Source organism: Protopterus annectens, chromosome 2.part1, assembly GCF_019279795.1.
Source record: "Protopterus annectens isolate FY-2018-M chromosome 2.part1, PAN1.0, whole genome shotgun sequence".
Taxonomy (NCBI): domain Eukaryota; kingdom Metazoa; phylum Chordata; order Ceratodontiformes; family Protopteridae; genus Protopterus; species Protopterus annectens.
The window spans coordinates 603,570,883-603,595,941 of record NC_056729.1 but is presented as its reverse complement, the minus strand read 5'-3'; the positions used below and the strand labels follow the sequence as shown (position 1 = coordinate 603,595,941).

The 25,059-nt window shown below is 36.3% G+C and overlaps 1 protein-coding gene across 4 annotated transcripts in view; it reads right to left on the bottom strand.

Annotated features, from left to right (window-relative positions):
• The window catches only part of KAZN (kazrin, periplakin interacting protein), a 2,853,667-nt gene that overhangs the window by 2,314,803 nt on the left and 513,805 nt on the right, over positions 1 to 25,059 (bottom strand). For all 4 annotated transcript variants that reach the window (XM_044062363.1, XM_044062364.1, XM_044062365.1 and 1 more), the window contains exon 3: positions 457 to 648. In XM_044062363.1, the coding sequence (XP_043918298.1) occupies positions 457 to 648 (192 nt within the window). The remainder of the gene's footprint in view (positions 1 to 456; positions 649 to 25,059) is intronic.

Genomic DNA, 25,059 nt, shown 5'->3' with positions numbered 1-25,059 from the left:
CAAAACAGCTATTCAAGCAGTATACTTTTGGAAAAGGAAAGAAGAGGTCCTGGAAAAATCTGCAGACATTGAAAGGATATGCCAGCCCTATAGTCATATATAACTTTCTATGCTTTATTTTTCTAACACATCACAAATTTGTGCTTTGCCCCATATTCAGTGCCATGCATATAGCACCTTGCATAATGTGATCACTTCAAGTACTCTGTGTGTATAAGTATTATGCTGCATAATGTAGCAAATGTTGTATGAGTTTTTGGTTCAGAACTTTTTCCCAGTGCCTTTTCTGAAAATGGACAATGTCCAGAGGACCTTCCTTGTTAACAAATACAAGCAAATATATAAATGCAGGCAATACTGAACTGTAACGCATATTCCTCACTGGTGCTAACTTGCAGGACCTGGTGCTATAACACTATATAATGTCAATAAATTAAACGTTTAGCCAGGACTTACCCTGCAGTGCTTCTTTAGCTCGTGACAATTCTTGCTCCTTCTGTGTTAGCTGCACTCTCAGTTCTGTAGCTGAAAGCAGCTCTGCTGACCTACCACCGTGAGATTCCTCCAGGTCTTTAGTCAACATGTCCTTCATCTGCCGAAGTAAGTGCACCTCCTCCTGAAGCTGGGCCACTTCTTCTTGTAGCAGCACTACAGGGAAAAAACAAGAACAGAAAGCAATAACAGCAGATTATGCGCGTGTTTATGGTACAAAATTATCTGCAAGCAAATGTCTCCGACATGAATTTCTGCTCTTTGCAGAATGAAACATATACTAACTTGATGAGGGTTTTCAACTAATCTAAGATGATTTTCCCAGAGAAATGAAATATTGTATGAAGAGCAATAAATCTGAATGCAATTAGTTTAGCAGGCAAATATTTCTTAGGGGACCTGTGCTCACTTACAGCATGTAATCTAAATTGAAGCTATCCTCTCTTCTTACTGCGGTAAAGTGAGACTTGAAATATTGAACTGTATCAAGAAGCAGCATAAGCCAGACCCACCACCAATCACCCAAACCCAGTTTAGGAAACAGTAAATAAACATTTCCTTCCTTTGTCCTACAATCTTTGGAAGAAAGAAATTCAGAATATAAGCTTAATTAAGTTATCATCTCAACCACAGACAGAGCTCATATCATTTGTTTTTCCAGTTTTGCAAATCACAATTAGTGCGAGAATTTAGTATGGTAAAATGCTCACATACTGGTAAGGAATCCACCGATAGCAAACATCTGGCAAGAGATGCAACAACAGACTTTGTAACAGTGCTCTTGTAAAGACATTTTAAAAGCTCTCATTTGTCTTGCCCTGCTTCTTGCATGTCTTGAATTCCTTATTACCCTGATTCTTGCACGCCAAAATGGACAACTTTTCGTACAAGTTTCTAAAACATCAGGGTCTAAAATTACATTGCAATAATGCTGTCTCGTGGTGCGCATACATGATTTGTTTACATTTGTATCTCGGCATTAAGTAATCTTTTAAAAACTAACCATGATCACATGCACTTTTTTGGTGGGGGGGTCACTTATAAACACAGACTGACTGTTTTGTGCTCATTAACTTGGTTATGCCTGATCATCCCAGAATTTTACACAGGCAGGACAGAGCACAGAATGAAAATCACACATAAGTGCCCTGTGTAAGATACCTCATCATCTCAGAATGTGACACAGCCAAGACAGAGCAGAGACTGAAAAATCACAAGCAAGTACCATGTATAAGATACCAATCAAGATAAACGGATGCACATGCACACCCGCGAGCACGTGCTCACACACACACACACACACACACACACACACACACACACACACACACACACACACACACACACACACACGCACACACACACAATGTTGTGTTACATTCATGAGGTGCACTGGATACATTAGCTACAACATTTGGGGTCAAAATATGAAAACGTACTGAGGTTATGATTGTGTTCCCAAATTTTAAGGTACTCTTACAGCTGTGTTGGATTCTGATATTTTGGCAGCATATTTTCAACATATTCTTCATTTGACCACTCCTCAATTCCTCATGAAAAGGACAACAAAGAAAATTCTTCCACTAAGTTGATACCTACACAATAAGTGCAAAACAAACTACTGAGGTGAAAACCCCTGTCTGTACCTGAAATGCATGTCATTATAAGATGTTGTGAAGTGGATGACTAAGGTAAAATGGAGAGAGTCAAAATGGCATTGCTGGGTTTACAGATGTGTATGTACTTAACTTTAGATGAATGTTTACACATCTGCATCACACTTTTCATCACACTTTACTTTCTGCTTCTACTTCGCAAAATTATGTAACGAAACTTCAAAAAAAATTCCTCAGTTATTTTACATAATAGGTATAAAATTACATTCTAAAATGCAAAATGGCATTGGCTCATAATAAAAAGTGAACGGTCCTCGCATTCCTGAGTAGTGTTATGATATCTACAGAGGAAGTGCATACACCAGACAAATGCAGGTGCTTCTGGATACCTGGATACCAGAACGTCCTCCTCTCTTGACTGAAATGCATCCTCAGAGAAATACTTTATACTCCTTACAACTTACATGCAAAAGTAATATTCGTCCCAATAATCACTTACCTGACAGAGAACAAACTATTACATATCTATTTGAAACGAACTAACCCATTGTCCTTCCCCTCAACTCAAGCAAGCTTCTTTAGGTGACACTGTAATACTGCATCTCTAGCTGTGTATGTGACACTTTTCTACAGCCTTGTTTTGGGTCTGTGCATGTCGTAATTCAAGAAGATACTTACTCACTTGCCTGTCACCACTGGGAATGTAAATGAGGGGTTGTTGGCTAATAATTAAGAAATGTGCTTTATTACTATGAAATATTAAATATACATAGAAACGCAAGACAGATCTGTCATCTGTGCTTCGTTATTTGCAACATTCCTGATTTTGTGTCTTAAAAATTCCATGCACCATGGCATTTCACACTGAGAGGGTCTGGCACACATTCAGTGCTAAGAATTCTTATTAAAACTTTCCATGAGAAATAATACTGAATCATTAGTTCATCAAATAATTTTTTATCATAGGAAGAAACAACTATTAACTGTGCTGTGAGCTTTCCAGATAAAGATTCTAGCAAGTGTTCCGCATTTCACTCATTTATTGCACTTTGTGAGAGGTACCTGCTGCACATTTTGGATAAGGAAGGTTGATAGCTAGGACACAAGGGGAAAACAGAGATGCATTCATTTTTGAGTGTGATTTGACAAAGCAGCAGACTGTAAAGGTGTAGACACATACTAGCACAAGGTAAACTGAGTAAAAAAAACCCCAAAACCCCAAAAATTAATTTGAGTAAAGTATTGTTGCATTACCAAGGTCACTGTGGTGCAGTGGTTAGCACTGCCACCTCACAGCAAGAGGTTCTCCGGTTCAATCCTTGGCTGGGGTGCCTTCTGTGCAGAGTCTGCATGTCCTCCCTGTGGTCACATGGGTTTCCTCCCACATCCCAAAGATATGCTGCACGTGGACTGGACACTCTAAATTGGCCCTAGGTGTGAGTGTGTGTGCCTTCTGTGGAAGGTTGGGTGCCAGGCTGGCAACTCAACACCGTAAAACTCCACTGCCAATCATGAGCAGACAAGGTGATACGATGTGGCGACCCCTATCCGGGAAAAGCCGGAAGAAGATTGTTGCATTATCAAATGCTGCTCAAACACAATTCAGCAATGTTGTTGTTGTGTCTTTCGGCTTTTCCCGGTTAGGGGTCGCCACAGCAGAACTCCGGTCCGCTAATGATTGGCAGTTGATTTTTGTGTGCGGTGTTGCTGGCCCTAACACACAACCTTCATCTAAGGTATGCCCATTCACTCATGTCTCCACAGTAGACACTCTAGCTGAGAATCGAACTGGACATTGTCTTTCTGTGAGGCGACAATGCTACCACAGCACCACCACTGCGAAACACAATTCAGCAATACTTGTTAAAATACTTGTTTTAATTATATGAATCAAGTAATCTAAAAAAGCAATGCCAACATCTTGATTCTATGTTTAAGAACATCAAAATACTTCTGAACCATCATTTTATACTTTTTTTTCCTTGGACAAAAAGACACGAGTGTTACTGCAGAATATATTCCTATCTGCTAGTAATCTGTGTGTTTTCTCAGTTATGTTTCTTCATGCTTGCCATGTAAACATGCTGGACTATACAACATCACTTGACCATCTGTGATTACCTCTGATTTGCCCAGAAACATTTTCTAAGTAGCTGACATGCAGTCAGAACAGATTTTAAATTATGTCAGGCAGCTCTTGGCAAGACATTCTGGATCAGATTGGTTAGCTACAGTTTAACAGCCCAAATTACAAGCATTCGTTTCCCCTACTTCTTGGCTCAGTTTGGTTATTCTGATGCTGAGGAAGCCAAAGAGGTTACCGCTTGGATGACTGCAGTGCATTTGTTCCGGCTAAACAGCCTTGCCTTCTTATCAAACTAAATAACTGCATCAAGAAGCATACATTTAAATGCAACACTATCAATAGGACAGATTGAATTGCTGCAGACAGTATGTATGGTCATTCACAGTCACAAATGCAGTTTGGCACTCTAAATACCAGTGCTTCCGAAGTCAGAGGCCACTGGTTAGCAAATGAACAAATTCATACTTCAACAAGAAAAATATGATAAACACATAACCTTTGTCAGATAAAGCTAAGGAGAGCTCTTACATGTCTTGCACTTACTCAGAAGTATACCACAGATTGTTAATGCTTAATGCAAGGCCATTACTATGCTTTTACCAAACTCTGAATAAAGTTCTTACTGCAAATCATTACTGGATCAGATACATTTCAAAGGGAAACCATACAGTTGTGTGTGTGTGTTTACATATCCATGCACACATCATAAGAGAGAAAGAAAATAGAGTTTAACTCCTTCAGTGCTTTGACTGTAATCAAGTTTTGAGGACAAATTCAAAAGTCATTTGAGGAAGCAAATTGATCTACTCTCCAGGTACTTAAATGCCATAACCTTCGCTTTTATAATGATGTGACAGTAGCCATGTTCCTGCTGTGGAACTTTGCTGCCCAGGCCTCCACTGAAAATGGGATAGGCCCACTAAGAATTTCTAGCTTAACAAACAAACAAATCAATGTTCAACATTTTACTAGAGAAAATATAAGTAAATACAGTTTCAATGTGTTGCTAAAACATTTTTTTAACTGCAGGATGGTTTAGACAGTGAAACTGTTGTTCCCTCTGGCAGTGATTTAAATCACTTGTTACAACCAAGAGTAGTAATGTTGACATCAGAAATAAATGATGACAATTTAATGGTACAAAGGAATTTAAAAAAGCTGTGTAAATGGACAATGAGCCATTCTGTGTCACAGAATGCCTGCAAATGCAAAATAATCTAAAAATCCAGATAGCGTCAGTATTGGTTTATACAAAACTGCGAAAAAACATTATTTTCAACAGTTGCTGATTTTTTTGACGTGTGGAAGGGGAACAATGAAACCTGAGTAAGACGGTTGGTACTTAAGTTGGCAGCATTGGATTCAACTGATAAAGCCTACCTAATTCTGTTAAAACACCAGACATGAACAACTTTATATGCGTGCGTGTGTGTGTGCGCGTGCGTGCTTATTTTAGTGTGCTATTAAATGGTATGGTGGGAGAGCGCATACTTTCCAGATACCCTTCACTTAAACGTTGACTGTTTTAGGGTATCTGTAACTCGTGCCTCCACTAGGGTAACTCACTCAAATATACACTTCATTTTCTCTCCTGGGGTAAGACACTTAAGACAGCAGTCCAGATAAGACAGTTTATCAAGATTAACTCTTCCTGTCCTCAAGGATTCATCACATCAACTCTTTTTGTCAGCAACTGCACAATAGTCCAGATTTACTTCCCTAAGTAAAACAGCAAACATTCTATAAAACTCTCCATGAACCCAAGTGAGATAAATAAAATGAAAAAAGATGCCTTTTGTTTTCTTTACTCAGGCTTGAGAATACTACATAAATGCTAACTTTCTGAGATTCCAGTCCTTTTCAGGCAGTATCAAAAAATCAACACCTTACTCTTTTTATAGCATATCTAGAGCATTTCACTGCTCACAATTAGTGTCAACAGAGGCAGAGCCTGAATGTCTAACTGAAGACAGCAGATTTTCAGAGCTCCATAAACTAGTATAGAATACAGGAAATAAGAACAGACCGATAAAAGTCTAAAGTATAAAATTACAAGCTTTGGTGGATTTCTGTAAGAAATTTCCTATCAAACTATATTGGTGACTATAACAACTGGGGAAATGAGCAACTCAAAGAACTCTCATTCTGAGCTAATATTAAAAAGGAACTACAACTGGTGACTGCTACACTACAAGAATTGTCAATGAAAATGGATGACTTTAAAGAAAACTTGCAAAATCTAAAAGAGAACTGTCAAAAGCAAAGCAATGTATTCAAATAAATGCTTCAACATAAGACTAAAATAACAAGCATATAAACCCCTTTAAGTGACATTGAGGAAAGACTCAAAGAAGAGGAAAATCAAAAAGACATTCTTCTAAAACAAAACACTGGCTTCTCAATAAAGTGGACGACTTAAAAAACAGGGAGAAAAGGTCAAACATCAGAATCTTTGGTTTGCCGAAGAAAGTTGAAGGAGGTGATATCCTTTCTTTTTTTAATTCATGGATTCCAGAAGTTTTGGATCTTAAGCAGGGCTTTTCATTTGGCATTGAAAGGGTCATCAAGCCTTGGGAAATCCAGCTTTAGCTTCTGCTTCAGCTTCATCTTCTACACCACCAAGATCAATTATAATAAAGTTTTTATCTTTCGTGGACAAAGAACTGGTACTTAAAACAGTGGGGAGGAAAAGCCCTTTAAAATTCAATCAAAAGCTAATACGGTTTGACAATGACTATTCTGCTAAAGTACTGGAACCAAGGTAAAAGGTTTGGCCACTAATTAGGTTACTAAAACAAAACCACATTAAAACAACGTTGGCTTTTCCTGCATGAATCAAAATATTGCATCTAAATGAAATGAGAACTTTCAACAACCTGGAAGAAGCCTCACTATTTATCAAAAACAATAATATCATATCTATCCCAGAGGATATGGATTGGGCATCTCCATCCTTGAAGAGAACCACTGACAAGAATGCTTGCACTGATGTAAAAAAGAAAAAACTGAATTTAAAGCAGCTGTTTCTGCAAAGTCTCTCAAAGCATCTGCTGCAACTTAATTATTAACTGATGCATATTCCTGACTTAAAATTTTAATGTAAACTCTATTCTTGTATATATATGTAAACACATATATACAAGGAAAAAGGTATGTTTTATTTTGCTACATTTCATTCTCCATTATAGTAACAGTTATAATTATTCTTTGCTGATATCTCTTTCATCCTTCTTTTCTCCTTCATCTTATTTAATTTTATAGTAAACTGAACATTTAACCTCTATTTCAAATAGACTAAAATAAGTAAGCAAATCGTAACAGTTAAGTTTCATCCTATATTTTCTATGATCTTTGTCAAACTATAAGTAAATTAATTATTTTCATTAATAAATGATTTTATGTTTGAATCTGGAATTAGGTTTTTGGGGAATTGATGGAGAAATATTGTGTGTATAAAGGAAGTTTAAATAATTAATTAAAATAGTTGACCGCATATAAACAATGCAAATTTAGATAATACTTTTACACTTAAATATACACTAATACACACATGTATATTTACTTCTGCACAAGATATCATGAATTTCTATTACAATACAATGATTGGAGAGGGGGGGTGGAAAGGAAAAATAAATTAATCTACTTTATGAGCTTCGGTAATAGGAAAGGTAAAGTTGAGGAATCAATCATTCTAATACTGCAATGTATATAACTGGACCATTATTAATATAACATAATACATCAGCTATTTACACTTAATATGAAAAGAAGTGGGGATAGTCAGATGGTAGCTGATACAGCTCAATAATTAACTTAACCCAGAAACACGTTATCTTGGTACAGTTGGAAAGGATACAAATATTAATTTACAAAAAAATCTTAAATCTCAGTAAGATGAATATTAAAATGTCATACGTCACCATATTTACAAAATAGTCTCCTTTAATATTTACAAACTATTTATGGAGCTCAGATGAAATGGGAAAAAAAGTTAAAGTGGTTGTCCATCAAACTTACTTATCTGTTGGACTAGGAATGCTATTCATTCCATGTTGGGTCAGGTTCAAGAACCACATTAGTTTAATTTCAGTAATCATCTTAGATTTTGTATTTCATTTCAGCAAGCCTGACTTAAGTTTTTATTAATTTTGAAGAAAACATTGTTAACTGAGATAGATGATTGTCTTCAAATTATTATAAAATGAATATTAGAGGAGACAACGTACATATTTAAAAATAATATGATAATAAATCTTTCTCTAAAAACAACCTGATATGGACTTTACATTGTTATCTTTAAATACTAATGGCTTAAATAACCCACATAAGAGATCTACTATACTAAAATATCTAAAATTAAATAGAGCTGAAATAATATTCTTACAGGAAACACATTTAAGAAAAATGACAAATTTATATGGAACCCAAGTGAATATATGACCCTAGCCTGCTCCTCATATAAATCAAAGCTGAGAGGGGTAACGATTTTATGGAAAAAGAATCCTTTAAGCCCTGAAATTAAACACAAATATGTAGACGATGATGGTCTTATAGCCATTCTTATCTTAAAATTTAATAACAGAATGTGGACATTAGTAAACTTATACTGGCTTCCTGGTATAGGGCTGGGAACAGTCAAAAAACATTTAGATCTGATTACAAATACATCTAAAGGAAACATAATAATAGGTGGAGATTTTAATTGTTTCACTGATACATCTGAAACTACTAAAAAGAAATCTTCACACATCATCTACTGCAAAACTTCTAAGAAGATGGACTAAGGCCTTAAAATTAAGAGATACTTACAACACTATAGACAACAACTCATTATTATTTTCTCATCAAGATTATAGATTTGGCACCCAAACCAGAATAAGCAAAATATATATTTCTCAATAATTCTGTGTCCTTTCTCAGACCATAACTCCCTTGTCTTGAAGATTCAAATGGATTTTAAACTGTTAACACTCACCTTCAGAATTCCTTCGTATATATCATAAAACAAAGAATTTAAACAATGGTTAATCTCTGAACTTCAGTTCTTTTTAGATATAAACTACAAACCAGAAGTAACCACAATAATGTTTTGGGATTCATTTAAAGCATATATATATGGTAAAATCCTTAGCTGGTATAAAAATAAAATTAAAGAATGGGAATCAGAATTACAAGAACTGCAAAACCAACTTTTATTACACAAATCTAAAAAGGATTTAAATTTGATTGAAAACAAAAAGAAATTAGAAGATTTAAATAAAAGACACAACAAAATATTAACCAATAAAACTAACTTAGCCGTGGAAAGATTAAAAATAAGTTCTTATGCTACTTCTCCAAAACACTTGCATAATCTCTCTGTGAAAATCAAAATGCAATCGAAAGCTAATTCTATTGTTAACATCTTACATAAGGAGAAAGGTAAGAAAGTTTTGGAAATAGGTCAGATTTTAGACACTTTTAAAAATCATTTTACAAAACATTATAAAAGCAAAAACACTATAATGGACTATTTAAATCTGGAAACTATACTTCCTAATATAAAAAAAATCCATGTAGTCTTAAAAATAAAGTTGCAAAAACCTATAACACACACGGAAATCAGTAAAAAGATCAAAGAAAGTAAGGCCCCAGGGATAGTGGTTAATAGTAGAAATATATAAACTTTTCCCCACATGCATAACTTCATGGTTACATAAAACACTACTTGAAATCCAAACACATGCAATAATTCCCCCCTCATGGAGATATCCATTAATCATTCCTATCCTAAAAGAAACTAAAGCCTCTAGCTATTGTAGTTCTTACAGATCAATTTCATTTCTGAATAATGATTATAAATATTCATGTCTATTATGGTAAATAGATTAAAAATTAAACTATCCGAAGTAATTAATAATGATCAAACTGGATTCATACATAACAGACACGCACATGATAACATAAAAAGGATACTGACATTAACTGAGTACTTAAATCGACAAAAATTAAGAAGCCTTGATAATTGGATTGGATATAGAAAAAGCTTTTGATTCCTTAAATTGGGTTTACTTAACTAAAATTCTAGGTGTACTTGACATCCCTCCTCCTTTATTACATTTGTAAAAAATGTCTATGAAAATAATTTAGCTTGCATCAAAATAGGACCCTTTACTTCAGATGCAATTCAAATTACTAGCAGTACTAAACAAGGTTGCCCCATATCACCCATTTTGTTTGTACTAGCCATAGAAATACTGGCTATATTAGTATGAAACAATCTAAAGATAAACGGTATAGATATATATGACCGATACAGTTCTAAGATTATGCTTTTTGCTGATGAAGTGCTTCTTATGTTACCCAACTCAAAAGAAGTATTACATGAAGTAAATGTATTGATAGAGAATTTTCATAAGATTTCAGGACTTCATTTTAATAAATCAAAAACAAAATTCATGTTATTGAACAAAAAAATGGAATACAAGTAGGTGGAAACCACATCATAGTTTAACACGCCACAACTTTAAACTATTTGGGGATTTTTTTGAGTGGAAATATGAATGAGATACTAAATGTCAATTACAGAAAGATTATTGCCACAATAAATACTCTGGTAAACAAGTGGAATAATGTATTTATAAATTTTGAAGATAGATTACAACTGATAAAAATGGTGCTGCTTCCTAAAATTTTGTATGTAGTACAAGCGTTAATACCTGCGGGAAGCTATCTTAAAGAAATACCATAAATATTGTTAAGATTCCTATGGTACCCTAAAAGAAACAGATTTGCATTCACACATCATATCAGACAATGGCGACAAGGAGGAATAAACTTTCCAGATATCAAATCATATTTAAGGGCTACTTTACTTAAAACTGTGATAGACTGGATAAACCCTAATTATACATCTAACTGGAAATTGTTACATTCAATTATAATAATGAATGAAAAACAACTTGTCAAAAAATACTTTATCTATAGACAAGGATAATAAATTATGGTATTTCACTGAGTTTAAATCTACAATATAATATAACAAAACCTACTAAATTAAATTTAATCAATCATCTCTGATATTTTTAGAAAAAATTGTTAATGTGAATATGGATTTACAGTTTTGGTTTACAATATTAGTTCCTTATGGTATTACTAAGAACTATCCTGACAGGATGCATAGAGCTATCTTTACTTCTTGGGAACAAAATAATTTAATATGCTAACAGCATTGCATAAACAAACGCATCTTAGACATACAATATATGTTGTCAACTTATTCTCATGATTGGTTAACACTACAGAATGTTTCGACATACTCCAAGGATCTATGTAGAATAATAACTTCTCTTTTAAAAATCCGCCCACATTTATAACTGGATTGTTCGGAGTTATATATAATAATATAAATATGAAGAATGAAACATATTTATATAATGTAATAAAAAAATTTTAAAATGTCCCCTAAATCAACTTACTGGCAGTATATCACTAAAGGAATATCAATACCTTTAACTTCACAAAATAAATCAAACATACTGCTTTCAGTTAAATTAACATCTTATTCTTAATATTGGGGAATATTTAATTGGAAATATCTGCATATATCCTTCTTAACCCTTGATAAAAATTAAAAAATCAACTCTTCCAGTAATCGGTTATGTTGGAGATGTCAACAGGCTTCTAAGGCAGATTGGTCTCATATTTTCTATCACTGTATGGAAATTAAAACATTCTTCCACAGATTATTAACTAGTGGCTTAGAGAACATTCTTAGTTCTTTGATTTTTATCCCCATTAATGCTGCCTTCTTCAGTAAACATAGAAAATCTTCCCTAAGCCACTAGTTAATAATCTGTGGAAGAAAAGTTTTGTCATTGATTGACACCTTACAATTGGAATCAGTCTCCTCCTGAAGACAAGTATAACATATGTTATGATTTATTATCTACTATATAAATTTGTTGCTATCTAAAGTCTACTTGTGTCAGGCTAAATGTAAATATTGTACATAATCTACTAATCAATTTGTTTCTTAATTGTAAACAAGTACTCATTATGTTATACATTCAAAGTAAATATTATTTGAGCTAAAAAAAAACAATTAGTGTCAATAAATATCAAGGCAACACTTATAAATTAATTTGCATTCAAGAAACTGCCCCTCTGTGTACATTTTATATATGAAAAGTACTTTCTTGTTAAAATCTGGCTTCCCTCTATTTCTTTGAAAAGGGATTTAAAACCTGAAGGAGGATAGGAATATCAGGATACCAGGTTGAAAAGTATCCCATGCAATGTTAGTGGAGGGTACAGAAGTGGCTGACTCAGGTCAACAAGCCAAGAAGACAGTAGCTGGATGCATTTCCAAAATGGCTCCACAAAAAGTAATAGCTTAATTCTAGATCTCACAGTATGGAAACAGAAACATAGCACAGAAAGCAAGTGGATCTATATTTCTGGGAAAATTTCAGTAGCTGGCTAGCAAGTGCATTGCCTGGATGCCAGAAAAAAAGAAATACAGAGGACTGAAGGAACATCAACTATAAAAGGAGAGGAAAAACATTGACTGGGAAATGTACTGCAGTTGTTCAGTAAAACGTAGTGCCACCTCCAGACATGAATTCCAGTAACCTAGAGGAAAGTATAAGACAACTGCACACAGATCTAGTTAAAATAAATGAAACACTAATGGCATATATCAATTCAAACAACAAAAGGCTGGAAAAAATGGAATGCGCTTTAAACAGATATTCAGATGAGATGATAAAGGTCAAAATGAAGAAAAGGCTGACTGAATATCAGACTGCTCAAGAAAAGATGTTTCAAAAAATAATAGAATTAGAGGACAGAACACATAGCAAAAAAAGATTTTCTGCTGTACCAGAGAAACTGGAGGGAACAGACTATGTTAATTTTATGAAAGCACAAATAATCAACTGGACTGGTATTCCACAACATCATGTGTATGCTCCAAACCGAGCTATGAAAAAGCAACCTAGACCTTTAATAGCAAAGATGCAATCCTTCAAGCAGAAACAGTTGATTCTGACAGAACTGTGGCAGAAAGACAAATTACTAAAAGTGGAAAAGAGCAGTGTATTTGTACAGAATGATTATTCATTGTACACCAGGAAGAAGAAAAGTAAATGTCTTCCACTATTCAGGGAATGTTGAGAAGCAAACATGAGATTCAAACTGCTGTACCCAGCTATCTTCAAAATATTCTTCCCTGGAGGGACAAAAAGAATTTTCAGATGAAGTACATGCTAAGTACATAATGCAAAAGTTTATCCAACAAAAAGTGAGCTGTGAAACAAAAGGAGGTTCTACTTCTTGTTCTTCTGGTAATAAAGACCACAGAGAGACTGTGCCAGTGAAACCTTTTCCAATTTTTCAAAGTAAAATGCTTGAGAGAAGAAAAAAAAAAGCATAAGACTCAACTAGAAGAACTGAGGGTACATTGGAAATGAAGCAGAGACAGGACTTTGGACATGGAGATGAACAAGAATAAAACCAGTAACTTGGAAATTGACAAAGGTGGGATTACAAAGCAATAATTATATTTGTGAAACATGACAGAACAAGAAAATCTGGAAATAATGGACTCTTTTGGACTTTGTTAAACCTGTAGAGACTCTAAAGCATATGCCCTACTTCAAGTCATTAATGATCAGAAAAATATTTAAGAGTGGGGAAGAGAAGGGAGAAAGTAAACAGTAAGTACAATTTTTTTTTCTTAATGGTACTTTTTTTTAGTGCTTGATATTCTTTGCGTGCTATAAAGTACATTTTTCTCAGTTATTTTTTAAGTGTAATAGGGATACTAATGTATATAGGTGCTCCTTTTTTTTTCTTTTTTCTTTCACCTTTTTCTCTCTTTTTCCTTGTTCAGTTTTAAGGCACAGCAATGTAAAAAATGAACAAAAGTCTGGTTAAAAGAGCATGACAAAAGAAAAATCAGTGTGCTTTTTCTCATTCTTGCATAGGGGAAATGATTGGATGAAGGCTCTTAGCTTGATCTAATAACACGTTTTAAGATAAATCAAGTAAATGAAAAAGAATATGGAATACTGTAAGGCTTTCTATTCTAGCAAATAAATGTATGTTTAGTAGCAATTCTGTATCTGGTCCACATGTCTCCAGGAGAAGTGTCTATGACTTAATATTCTCTGAAAGCATTCAAGTGTTTACTCATCTGAAAGAGCTATAATGATTAAACAAAACCAGCCAGCACTTAGTTGAAGCACAGGCTGCATCATGCATCTTAACATGGATAACCTATCTTTTAGGTTAACTCAAGTCTGCAGTGTGGCTGTCAGTTTGGAACACTTATTCTTTTAGGAGGACAAAACTTCAATATTTGAAGATGAACATAGTTTGTGTGTGTTATTAAGTTAATATATTTTAGTGGGGTATTGGGGCTTTGTTTGTTTGTTTTTTTTGTTTTAGATCTTTCAATAAAAGAAATGTTATAAGATGTGACATACCCTCAAATGGATATGCAAAGAAACAATTATATAAAAGATCAACCTGCCAAACAGTGTATGCATGTAACACAAAATCAGTAACTAGACATTTAACAAAAAAGCCATTATGTGTAACAGTTGGGAATGATATCAAGTTTTAATGTAGTGATGCTTTCTGTAATGTCTTTAAATGTCAATGGACACACAGATAAATACAAAAAAAAAGAGAAGTGAACTATATTACAAAATGTAGACTGCAAATAGCTATGCTACAGAACACATACTTGGAAAGAAGAGAACATGTGAATTTGATAAAAGAAAGCTTTTCAGGATGGTTATTCATCTGAATACCTGGGACAAAGGAAAGAGGAGTACTTTTATTAATTGTGAGAGGAGCTCCAAGAGTAATAGAAGAAAATAAAAAAACATAATAATGGTAGCTTCGTAGTACTAAGGCTATACTGGCAAAGGAGGAGGATTACACTGGCATATATTTATATTCCACCTAAAACTTTCAGCAGGGAATATTACTTATAGGTGGGGATTGGAATTTGATTTGTAGCAGTGAAGATGTATCTGGGGGGCCCAGAAGGGAAAATATAGCAAGGAGGACAGATTTTTGAAGAAATTTATGAAAATATTTGGCATGGTTGATGTGAATTCAGTACTAGGATTTTGGAGTGAATTTACTTATCATTCCCCAAGATACAAAAACTGGGATAACCTAGACAAGAGTTTACATTTCACAGGAACATGTGCATTTAATTGAAGGCCTTGATATGTACCCAATAACTACTTCAGATCATGTGCCAATAATAACTAAAATAAAATCACAGGGTAAATGAAATAAAAATGAGACACTGGCACACCTTCCCACCTATCTGTTGAAAAGAGAGGAAATTAAGGAATGGGTAGTAGAAATGATTCAGGATCTATTAGAGAAGATAGAAATTTCTTCTGAAAATACAGCTAGGATAGGATGGAAATAGGAAAGAAGATATGGTTAAGAAGTAACAAGAATTATTTAGAGGGACTGACAAAAATTTTAAAAGTAATGCAAAATAGAGGGAATCTCACTTGAACAAGAAGAGGTGCAACTACAGAATGCTCATCATAAAATAAGTGATTACCTCAATACTATGCATGAGTTTAGAAAACTGCTGTTAAGCAACTGTTTTTTTTTTAAATAACTGTAGAGCATGAAAACTTTTAGCTCAGTGACTCAGGGAGCCTATAACAGTTGAAGTATTAAAAAACAATAAAAAATATTTCAGAAATTCTATGAAAGTCTGTACACAAAAGAGAAATATGGCAATCAAGAAAAGGTACAAATGGAAATGTTTAGAGGTAGACAAGGCTTAATTGCTAACAGTTAGGACAGGAGGAGATGAAATAAAAATGGGATGTATTACCAATCTCCAAGAAGGTACCCAGGAATAGAGGATATCCCTGTAGACGTCTGGAAGCTAGTTGGGAAAAAAACTAATAAAGATCTGTAAGGTTTTGTTTAACAGTATTTTAAGAGGAGGTAAAGTACCAGCAACCTGGAAGAAAGCGGTAGTAGCTGTAATACCTAAAAAGGGTAAAGATCCATCAGAACCAGCTTCAAAAAGGGCCATTTCAATACTAAACCATGATTATAAAGTGTTCATCTCTATAATGGCTAAAAGAATGGCAAAGGTGATGCCAGGGAGGCAAACATTCGACTACATTAACAAAGCATTGATGAACTGGAGGGAAGCAGAATGTAAGAAAATACCACTGTTGGTGGGTCTTGATGGAGAGTAAGCTGGGACTTTATGAGCAGGGCAATGGAAGCATTTGCATTCCATGATAAAATTATAAGACTGATTAGGAGGCTATATGAGGGATCAGAAGCAAAAACTAAAGTGGGTGGGTTCCTCTCTGATAATTTCTGGTTGAGCAGAGGAACCAGGCAGGGATGTCCTCCTTCCCCTTTGTCATTAAAATTATATATAAAACCATTGGCAAAGAAAATAAAGGACTCAAAAATTCAAGGATATAATTGTTATGGTAGTCAAGAAAAGCTGTCTAGTTGTAGACAATACTATTTTATACCTGATAAAACCATTCAAGTGTTGTAGAACATTTTGTGACAGTTTCAAATCTTTTCTGGATACAAAATAAATGAAGCTAAAACAAAGGCAATAGCAGTAAATTATGTACACACACACAAACTGGTTCAGCAATATCCATATTTATGGGGACATAATAAAATGAAGTATTTAGGAGTATGGATTAAAACTGTGGGTAGTAAAGCTAAAGGAGGTGGAGTTTCAATATATTAAAGACATACACACCTCCAGGATGGTCAAACAGTATGACACACAGGAGATACTCCAGGTGCAGTTAACCACTGACAAGACCCATATATAAATCACAGTGAGCTACCGGACCCCAAATCTGACTCAAGATGCCCAATCTGCCCATTTAGACCTCTTCAAATCGATCAAGATTCAACCCTTTACCCTGATCCTGGGTGACTAACTACCCAAACACAGACTGGAAGAACTACTCATGCCAGTATGCAAATGCCCAGAGATTCCTCAATTTTGTCAATGCAAATGCTTTGGACGAGCTAGTTAATACCCCCACAGGTGATAATATCTTGGACTTGGTATTAATCAACATCAGTAACCACTGCACCATCACTGCAGTACATCCTCCCTTGTAAGATCCAACCATAAAACGGTCACATTCAAAGTCACCATTTCTCCCCACCCCAGCTAGGATCAAACAAAAAAACTTCTCCAAAGGTGATTAAAGGATCCTGATGGATGATATAAACAACTTCACAGCCCCCTCCCCCACTGCAGGAACTGGCACCAATATCCAAAACTATACCAAAGTACTATATGAACATTTATACAGATGCATGGAATCAGGAATACCTGACAGGTCTAAATCATTGTCCACAAGGAAGAGTAAACCTATCTGGTGGACATCTGTAATAAATGAACTCTAAACAAAAGAAAAAAATTGCTGTCCAGGACCAAAAAGGAGCAGATGCCCTATTGGAAGCAATCTTTCCTTAGCCTAAACAAGCAAATAAGAGCACTAGTGAAATCCTCCAAAGCAAACTTGGAGTCCAAATTGGCCACATCTACTAGAGAGAATCATAAGGCCTTCTTCACATATGTCTGTAATATCAACGGTAGCACCCAGATCTGTTCAGAACTGGTGGTCAAGGACACCACATAAACAAATGCTGTAGATGTAGCAAACTTGCTAGCTGCCAGATTCAGCAACAATTTCACCCCTCTATCCCCCCATCAGTAAATCAGGACATTCCCAGTACCTGACCTGATCCCTAGATATACGGGGAAGTGGGCATCACTGCTCTCTCAAAGGCAAAAAATACAGCCTCCAAAGGACCCAATAACATCCTAGGCTGTATCCTACATGAACTCAGGCAGAAACTTGCAGAATCATTAAGCACCCTTTTCAACTAAAGTCTGAGCACCGGTTTTGTCCCAGCTGAGTTGAGGACAGCCACTGTCATCCCTTTACACAAAGGTGGAGCATCCACCGATTCATGAATCTATATACCCATCAGCATAACTAGCCTGATCTGCAAGGCCATGGAATGGATTATCATGGACCTCATTAACAGGGACATTGGCAACCTTCAAACACTTGATCCCACACAGTTTGGCTTAATCAAGGGAAGGTCATATCTGTTAAATTTGGCCGACTTTTTTGAGACAGTCAACAAAGCCATGGACAAGGGGAAGACAGTGCACACTGCCTACCTTGACCTGGTCAAAGCCTTCAACACTATTCTCCATTCGGTCATAATCTCTCAACTAGGCATCAATCCATATGTTACCAGATAAGTAGCTAACTGGCTCAATGATAGAACCAAACTGGTCAAAATAGGGGAAGCCACCTCAAGCAGTAGATCCGCATTGAGTGGCATACCCCAGAGTTCAGTTTTGGGGCCTCTGTTATTTGGGATATACTTTGCTGAAGTGTAGGCCACAACTAGTGGGCTATGGCTGACCAAGTCTGCAGATGACTGCAAGCTGGGCATGGTCATCAATTCCCCTAGTGACATGGATATCCTCCAAGAGGGTCTCACCCAAACAAATGACTGGTGCCATAAACATGGCCTTAAGTTGAATACAAAAAAATGCATCATCATCATTATCCCCTTTGGGGAGAGTGACATCCCCACAAATTATCACATTAATAGCAATGTACTAAGCACACAATCAGTTGTGAGGGATTTGGGTACCCAGATTGATAGCAACCTGACTTTTGACCACCATGTTGATTCCATTGTACGGAAAGCTTTCTACATGGCCCACCTCATAAATAAGGGTATCTCATCCAGGGACAAGCAAGTCATGCCATCCCTGTATTCATCCCTTATAAGGCCCATTATTGAGTACAATGACCTATTTGGCATGTATCTCGCAAAGCACATGCAACAGCTGGAAAGACCAGAGAGATTCCTCACCAGAAGAATCCAGGGCCTCAAAAATCTGCCATATGCAGATATGCTAACAGCCCTATCCCTCTACTCAGTTTCATACAGATTTCTCAGAAATTATCTCTGTCTGGCATGCAAGGCGATCTCAGACCCTGCCTTGATGGGACGGCCGCATATCCACAAGTCAAGATCCACTCAGGTAACCCACATGCATGGCCTCAACCTGGTCTGTGACATCAATAGGACTTGTTGACGGGACAGATTTTTGTCCCAGAGACTCCCCCATCTGTGGAAAAAACTCCCTCTCCATGTTAAGCAGAGTACCTCTTTACCCCTTTTTATGTGCAAGCTGGATAACTGGATAGGAAATAGAAAATACATCCTTGGGATTCCACCCGTGTCCCTAATGGACAGGGGCATTGGGTGCTGATTTGTCTAAACATGGGCTAAACTCTAGCCTAGGCTTATAAGGGGCCTCAGCGCCTACAGCCTAGTAAATTCCTATGATCCTATGATTCCAGTGTGGCAGCTAAGGATATGTGGGAAGAGAGTAAACAAAAGATAATACAAAAGCTGAGAAAATGGAAGCTCTGTTATATGGATATTTCTAATAATATACAAGCAGTTAAAACATTTTAGTCCCTTTAATCTTATACATAGATTAGGCATATTATATCAAACACAGGAGAAGTTGTGGATAGCAATTAATAAAGGAGCTGAATGATTTTTTTCTAGAGGGGAAGATGGCAAGAGTCAACGGGGTAAGCTGATTCTTCCAAAAGAACAAGGCAGATTGGGATTACCTGATTTGAAGGGGTATTTCACAGCTACACAATTAAGGTTCCTATACAAAGCACAAGCAGAAACCTATAATTCAAAGTGGAAAGTGACAGTGATGAAATGGGGGATATGTTCAAGAAACATGGAGATACTGGGATTTTGGATGGAGAATAATAATAATCATACAGAATATTATATACATAAAGTAGCAGAAAGTATTGTTAGAACTAAGCCAACATGGGAATGGAGAAAAGAGATTCTGCCGATAGGGATGACTGCAATTAGGGATATAGACAATAGGCAAAAGGAGCTGGAATTTATTGGAGAAAACTGGCAAAGGAACCAAGGTATTGGGAGCAAATAACTAGAGAAGGACTACAGGTTAGACATTGCCTTCCCTATCAAGGACTGATATCAGAGTATAGGCAAAGAGAAATAAATAGGGGGTCCTAAATGAAAGACCAACGCTGGTATAGCTTTTAGTAGAATCTAGAACGGACGCTGCTGTTAAAAAAGGAATAATTAATAGAGCATATAAAATACTGTATGCCAACTATAAAAATCAGTCAGAGGAGGTTAGAAAGGATTGGGAAGTGACTGGAATAGCAATTCACAAAGAAACAGTGGTGGGGATATATGTTTGTCTCCCAAATATGAAAAAAAATCTAGACGATGTAGGATTTTTGCTTGGAAATGTTTACATAGATATTTTTATACCCCAAGTAGACTCCAGAGAATTTTTCCTCAGGTAGACTGCAAATGTTGGAGGTGTGAAGGGGAAGAAAGAGGCAATTGAGAACATATTTTCTGGGAGTTTAATGAACTGGCATACTTCAAAGATTCCCTGCAGACAACTCTATCAGAGATACTGGGTGAGCAAATTGGTGTAACTAGGGAAATTATTTTATGTACTATGATAGAGAATTGGAACTGCCTAGACATAGTAAAACCTTGCGGACTCTAATTATGGTGGCTGCAAAAAAAGCAATTACTAGAAAATGGAAATCAAAGTCTAAACTAATTGTACTAAAAGTAGTGAATATAGTTACAGACATAAAACAACTGGAATTAGGATTTTTGGAAAATGGCAGTAGCAAAATGCAGAGGAAAAAATGGGAATTGTGGGAACAATGTATACAGGGGAGGAATGAGGTTTAAAAGAAGGCAGGAATTGAATGCACTGTGTAACATTTGACTGACAATAACTGAGTAGGTTATACGTGAGGTATAATGTTTGCAACTTAAATTATGTCAGTATGGTTTGTGATGTAGATTATGACAAAATGGTTTGTTTTCATTTATATGAATGTATGATTGCCTATGTCATAAGTGACAATTTAATAAAGATTTTTCTTGTTAAAAAAAAGATAGTACCTGTTCTAGATCCTAAAATCAAAGGCTGGAGGTTGAAGAAGTTTTGTGACATCATGCATAAATTCTGGATGGCCTCAAAGATGTACTAGCAAACCAATAATTGATTTGGGATGTGTTGTTAAAATACTGTCAATTTTCATTTAGAGTGAAGCATCTGTAACCTAAATTGGGACACTGTAGAATGTTTCAAGAAGTACTTCTACAACCTCCTAAATCTGGCAGATCTGACCTCCCTTGAGGAGGCAGGGCCAGAAGCAAATTGTGGAACTGGATATAATTATAGAGCTAAGATCGCTAAGGGGATTAAAGGTTTCTTTCTGACAAGTCTGCAGGAGTACATGAAATATTTCTGTAAATAACAACGATGCTGGATATTGTTGGACTGGTTAAAGCACCTTTTCAAGTTGCATGGAAGGCTTTGGTAATCAATCTGGATTGGCAAAATGGAGTAGATGTCCCAGTTTATAAGAAGAAGGACAGGTGACTGTACTCCAGTTAGAGAGAGAGAGATCATGGTCCTGAGCCTCCTTGGTAAAGTATTGTCAAGGTACTATATGCAAAAATTCATCCAACTATTCCAAATTTCAGTCCTCTCTTTCAGTAGAAGAATGCAGATTTTTCCTTGGATGAAGGACAGCTGGTCAACTGTTTTTCTTTGAACAAATATTGCAAGGGTCTAGGGAGTTTGCCAGTACTGAATGTGATTTGTTGACTTGGGGAAGGCATATACTCCCAGCCCTCTCGGCTCCTCCCCTGACTCTCCCCTACAAACAGCTAATGCATTTAATAATTTCTTTACATCAACCATACTTCAACTTGCAAACCAACAAAGCCCAGACCCCTCATTATTACAGAACACTAGCTGCACTCCACCTCCACTCCTTTTTAAACCCATACCCACCTCCTATATTCTACATTTACTTCAAAAACTCAAACCCTCAACCCCCTCAGCTGACAAATTGCCGGCTGAATATCTCCAGCTAGGTGCTAAAGCCATTGCCTTCCCTATCTCTATTCTAATCAACAGAACCATAAAAGAAAGTACCATACCCTCACTCTGGAAAATCTCCCATATCATCCCTCTCTTCAAAGGGGGCGATTCACTTGAATACTCTAACTACCGCCCCATAGCACTGCTATCTCCTATTGTTAAAATTATGGAGAAATGCATCCATAAACAGCTTTTAAATCACCTGCTATCAAATAATCTCCTAGCTAATTGTCAACATGGTTTCCGTCCCTACCACAGCACTACCACAGCCTTAATATCCTTCATTGACTCTATTAATATAAACTGGAATAACAATCTTCTTTCATCAGCATTCTTTGTCGACCTGTCAAAAGCCTTTGACATGGTGAACCACCAACTCCTTCTACATTGTTTAAAATCTCTCTCTCTCAATGATGTTGCCTTAAACTGGTTTACTTCCTATCTTCATGATCGGAAACAAGCTGTTTTATGGAACAACAATCTGTCCGAACTTCTCCCCACTAATTTAGGAGTACCTTAGGGCTCTATCTTAGGTCCTCTTTTATTTTCCATTTTTATTAACGACCTGAACCTGGTTACCCCTCAAACTCCTTGCATTCAATGCTTGATGATACCACCATCATCTGCTCCATAACAACAAGCTGACCTCCACTCACTCACTCAAAAGACCTTTAACACTATTGAACAATGGTTCTCCAATCACTGCCTTCTCTTAAACCCTAAGAAAACTAAACTTCTCATCTTTCCACCCACACACCTGTCTCCCCCTATTAATTTCACACTCACTTCTAACAATGGCACCCTTATCTCTCCAGACCAAACAACCAAACTCTTAGGAGTTACTATTGATAACCAACTGAAATTTGATGTACACATAAACTCTATCATAAAAGCAACTAATAAAAACTAGGTTCTCTCTATAGAATCAAACCTTTCTTAACACCTGAGGCAAGAACTACCATAGCCAGAACATATCTTCTCTCTACCCTACTATATGCATCCCCCATTTACACTAATCTTTCTAAACATAACATCAATAGGCTTACAACAACCTACAGCAACATTGCTAAATTTGCCACTGCATCTCCATATAGAACACATCACTGCCTAAACCTGCATAACCTAGGATGGCTTGAGTTACCTCACCTAATTAACTACTACCAACTTACAATCGCCCATAAAGCCCTCCACCACCCAGATAACATACCAATGCTCTCTAATCTGATAAAACCCTATAATAACCTAAAAACCCTACGCTCCTCCAATAAATTTCTGATTCAAACTTCTCGAGCAAAGAATACAGCAGGGGACTCCATATTTTCCAACTCAGTTGGTAAAGACTGGAATCAACTTCCTCCTGACCTCATAGCCCAAACTTCTATTACACTATTTAAAACCCAACTAAAACACTTCCTAACCAATCATTGGCTTTGCTCCTGTAACTTCCCTAGCTGAGCACATCTCGTCTCCTACATCCACTGCACTGTCATACAACACTACTTCTCCATTGCTTCTCTTTTCTACCTAAGAAATTAACTCTATTAACTCCAAGCTACTACTTTCTATTAACTTTGTTTCAGCCTTCTAAATACTTAATTACTAATGTCTTTATTGCACAAGCTTTTTCCAAAGAAATTTTTAATTACTTTTTGTATTCTCTTATTGTAAAACTTGCCAAATGCCTGATTGAAGATGTGTTTTAATCTCCCAAAGTATTTTAATGTCTGATTTATCTGTGTCTCAAACTGCCTATGTAATTAGAATGTACTTTTATTACTTTGTATTAGACAGTGGAGCTTTTCTCCTCGGGCCTCCTCTGAAAATGGACATGTATCCAGCAGGACTAGCCCGGTTAACAAATGTAAAATAAAATAAATAAATAAAATAAATATAAATGTGCACTTTGGAATATTACGTGGGAAGTGCTATAAAAGCACAACATCTCTTGCCTAGTCCTGCATGCCACTTGGGACCTGTATCTGGAGAGTAGGATGCATGATTTTGTTCAAATTTAGTAAACTATTTAAGAGTGAACACTGCACAAATTGATAATGAAACATGTAAATAATCATTCATGGAATAAGACGCTACAATAGAATAAGAGAAAAGTTTTAAATAATAATAAAAATATGAGCTAATGTTCAGTAAAGCCACTTACTAGTACCTGCTTTGCACTAATAATGAACATTTATCAATGCTGAGAAGAGATGAGGTTCAGCAGTTAAAGAATGGGTTGGAGGACAGAGCTGCTTATGGCAGGGGGCAGTCGGCACATAGGTTATAGCATGATCTGGTACACTTTTGTAGAAGATACTTGCAGAAACTAAGTGACAGTGGGTGGGGCAAAGATGGATGACTGCAAAGGAGAAAGTACAGTTTTGTACCTACCATAAATGTAGATGTCCGATAGATATGCAACTGCAGTCATAACATATGGGTTGTCCTGCCTCAGGCAGCCCTCGGTCGGCCGAATTCCAAAGTCTGGGTCCGGCGTCGGCTGGTGTCGCCTCCTCTCCGACGTCACCACGGCTGGAGTATAAAGGCATCGGCCGACGCCATCTTCTTCAGTGTTTCTTGCCCCAGATGCCAGGTGCCCTCCAAGGAAGGCTAAATTTGGTAAATGGATAAAAATAATCCCAAACATGCACAACAGTAATAAACAGATACACTATAGGAATACCCCCAGCTAATGGGAAAAGGGGTAGGGACCCAAAAATAAGGATACAGAGGGGTAGGAGGGAGGGAAAATCTGACTGCAGTTGCATATCTATCGGACATCTACATTTATGGTAGGTACAAAACTGTACTATGTCCTT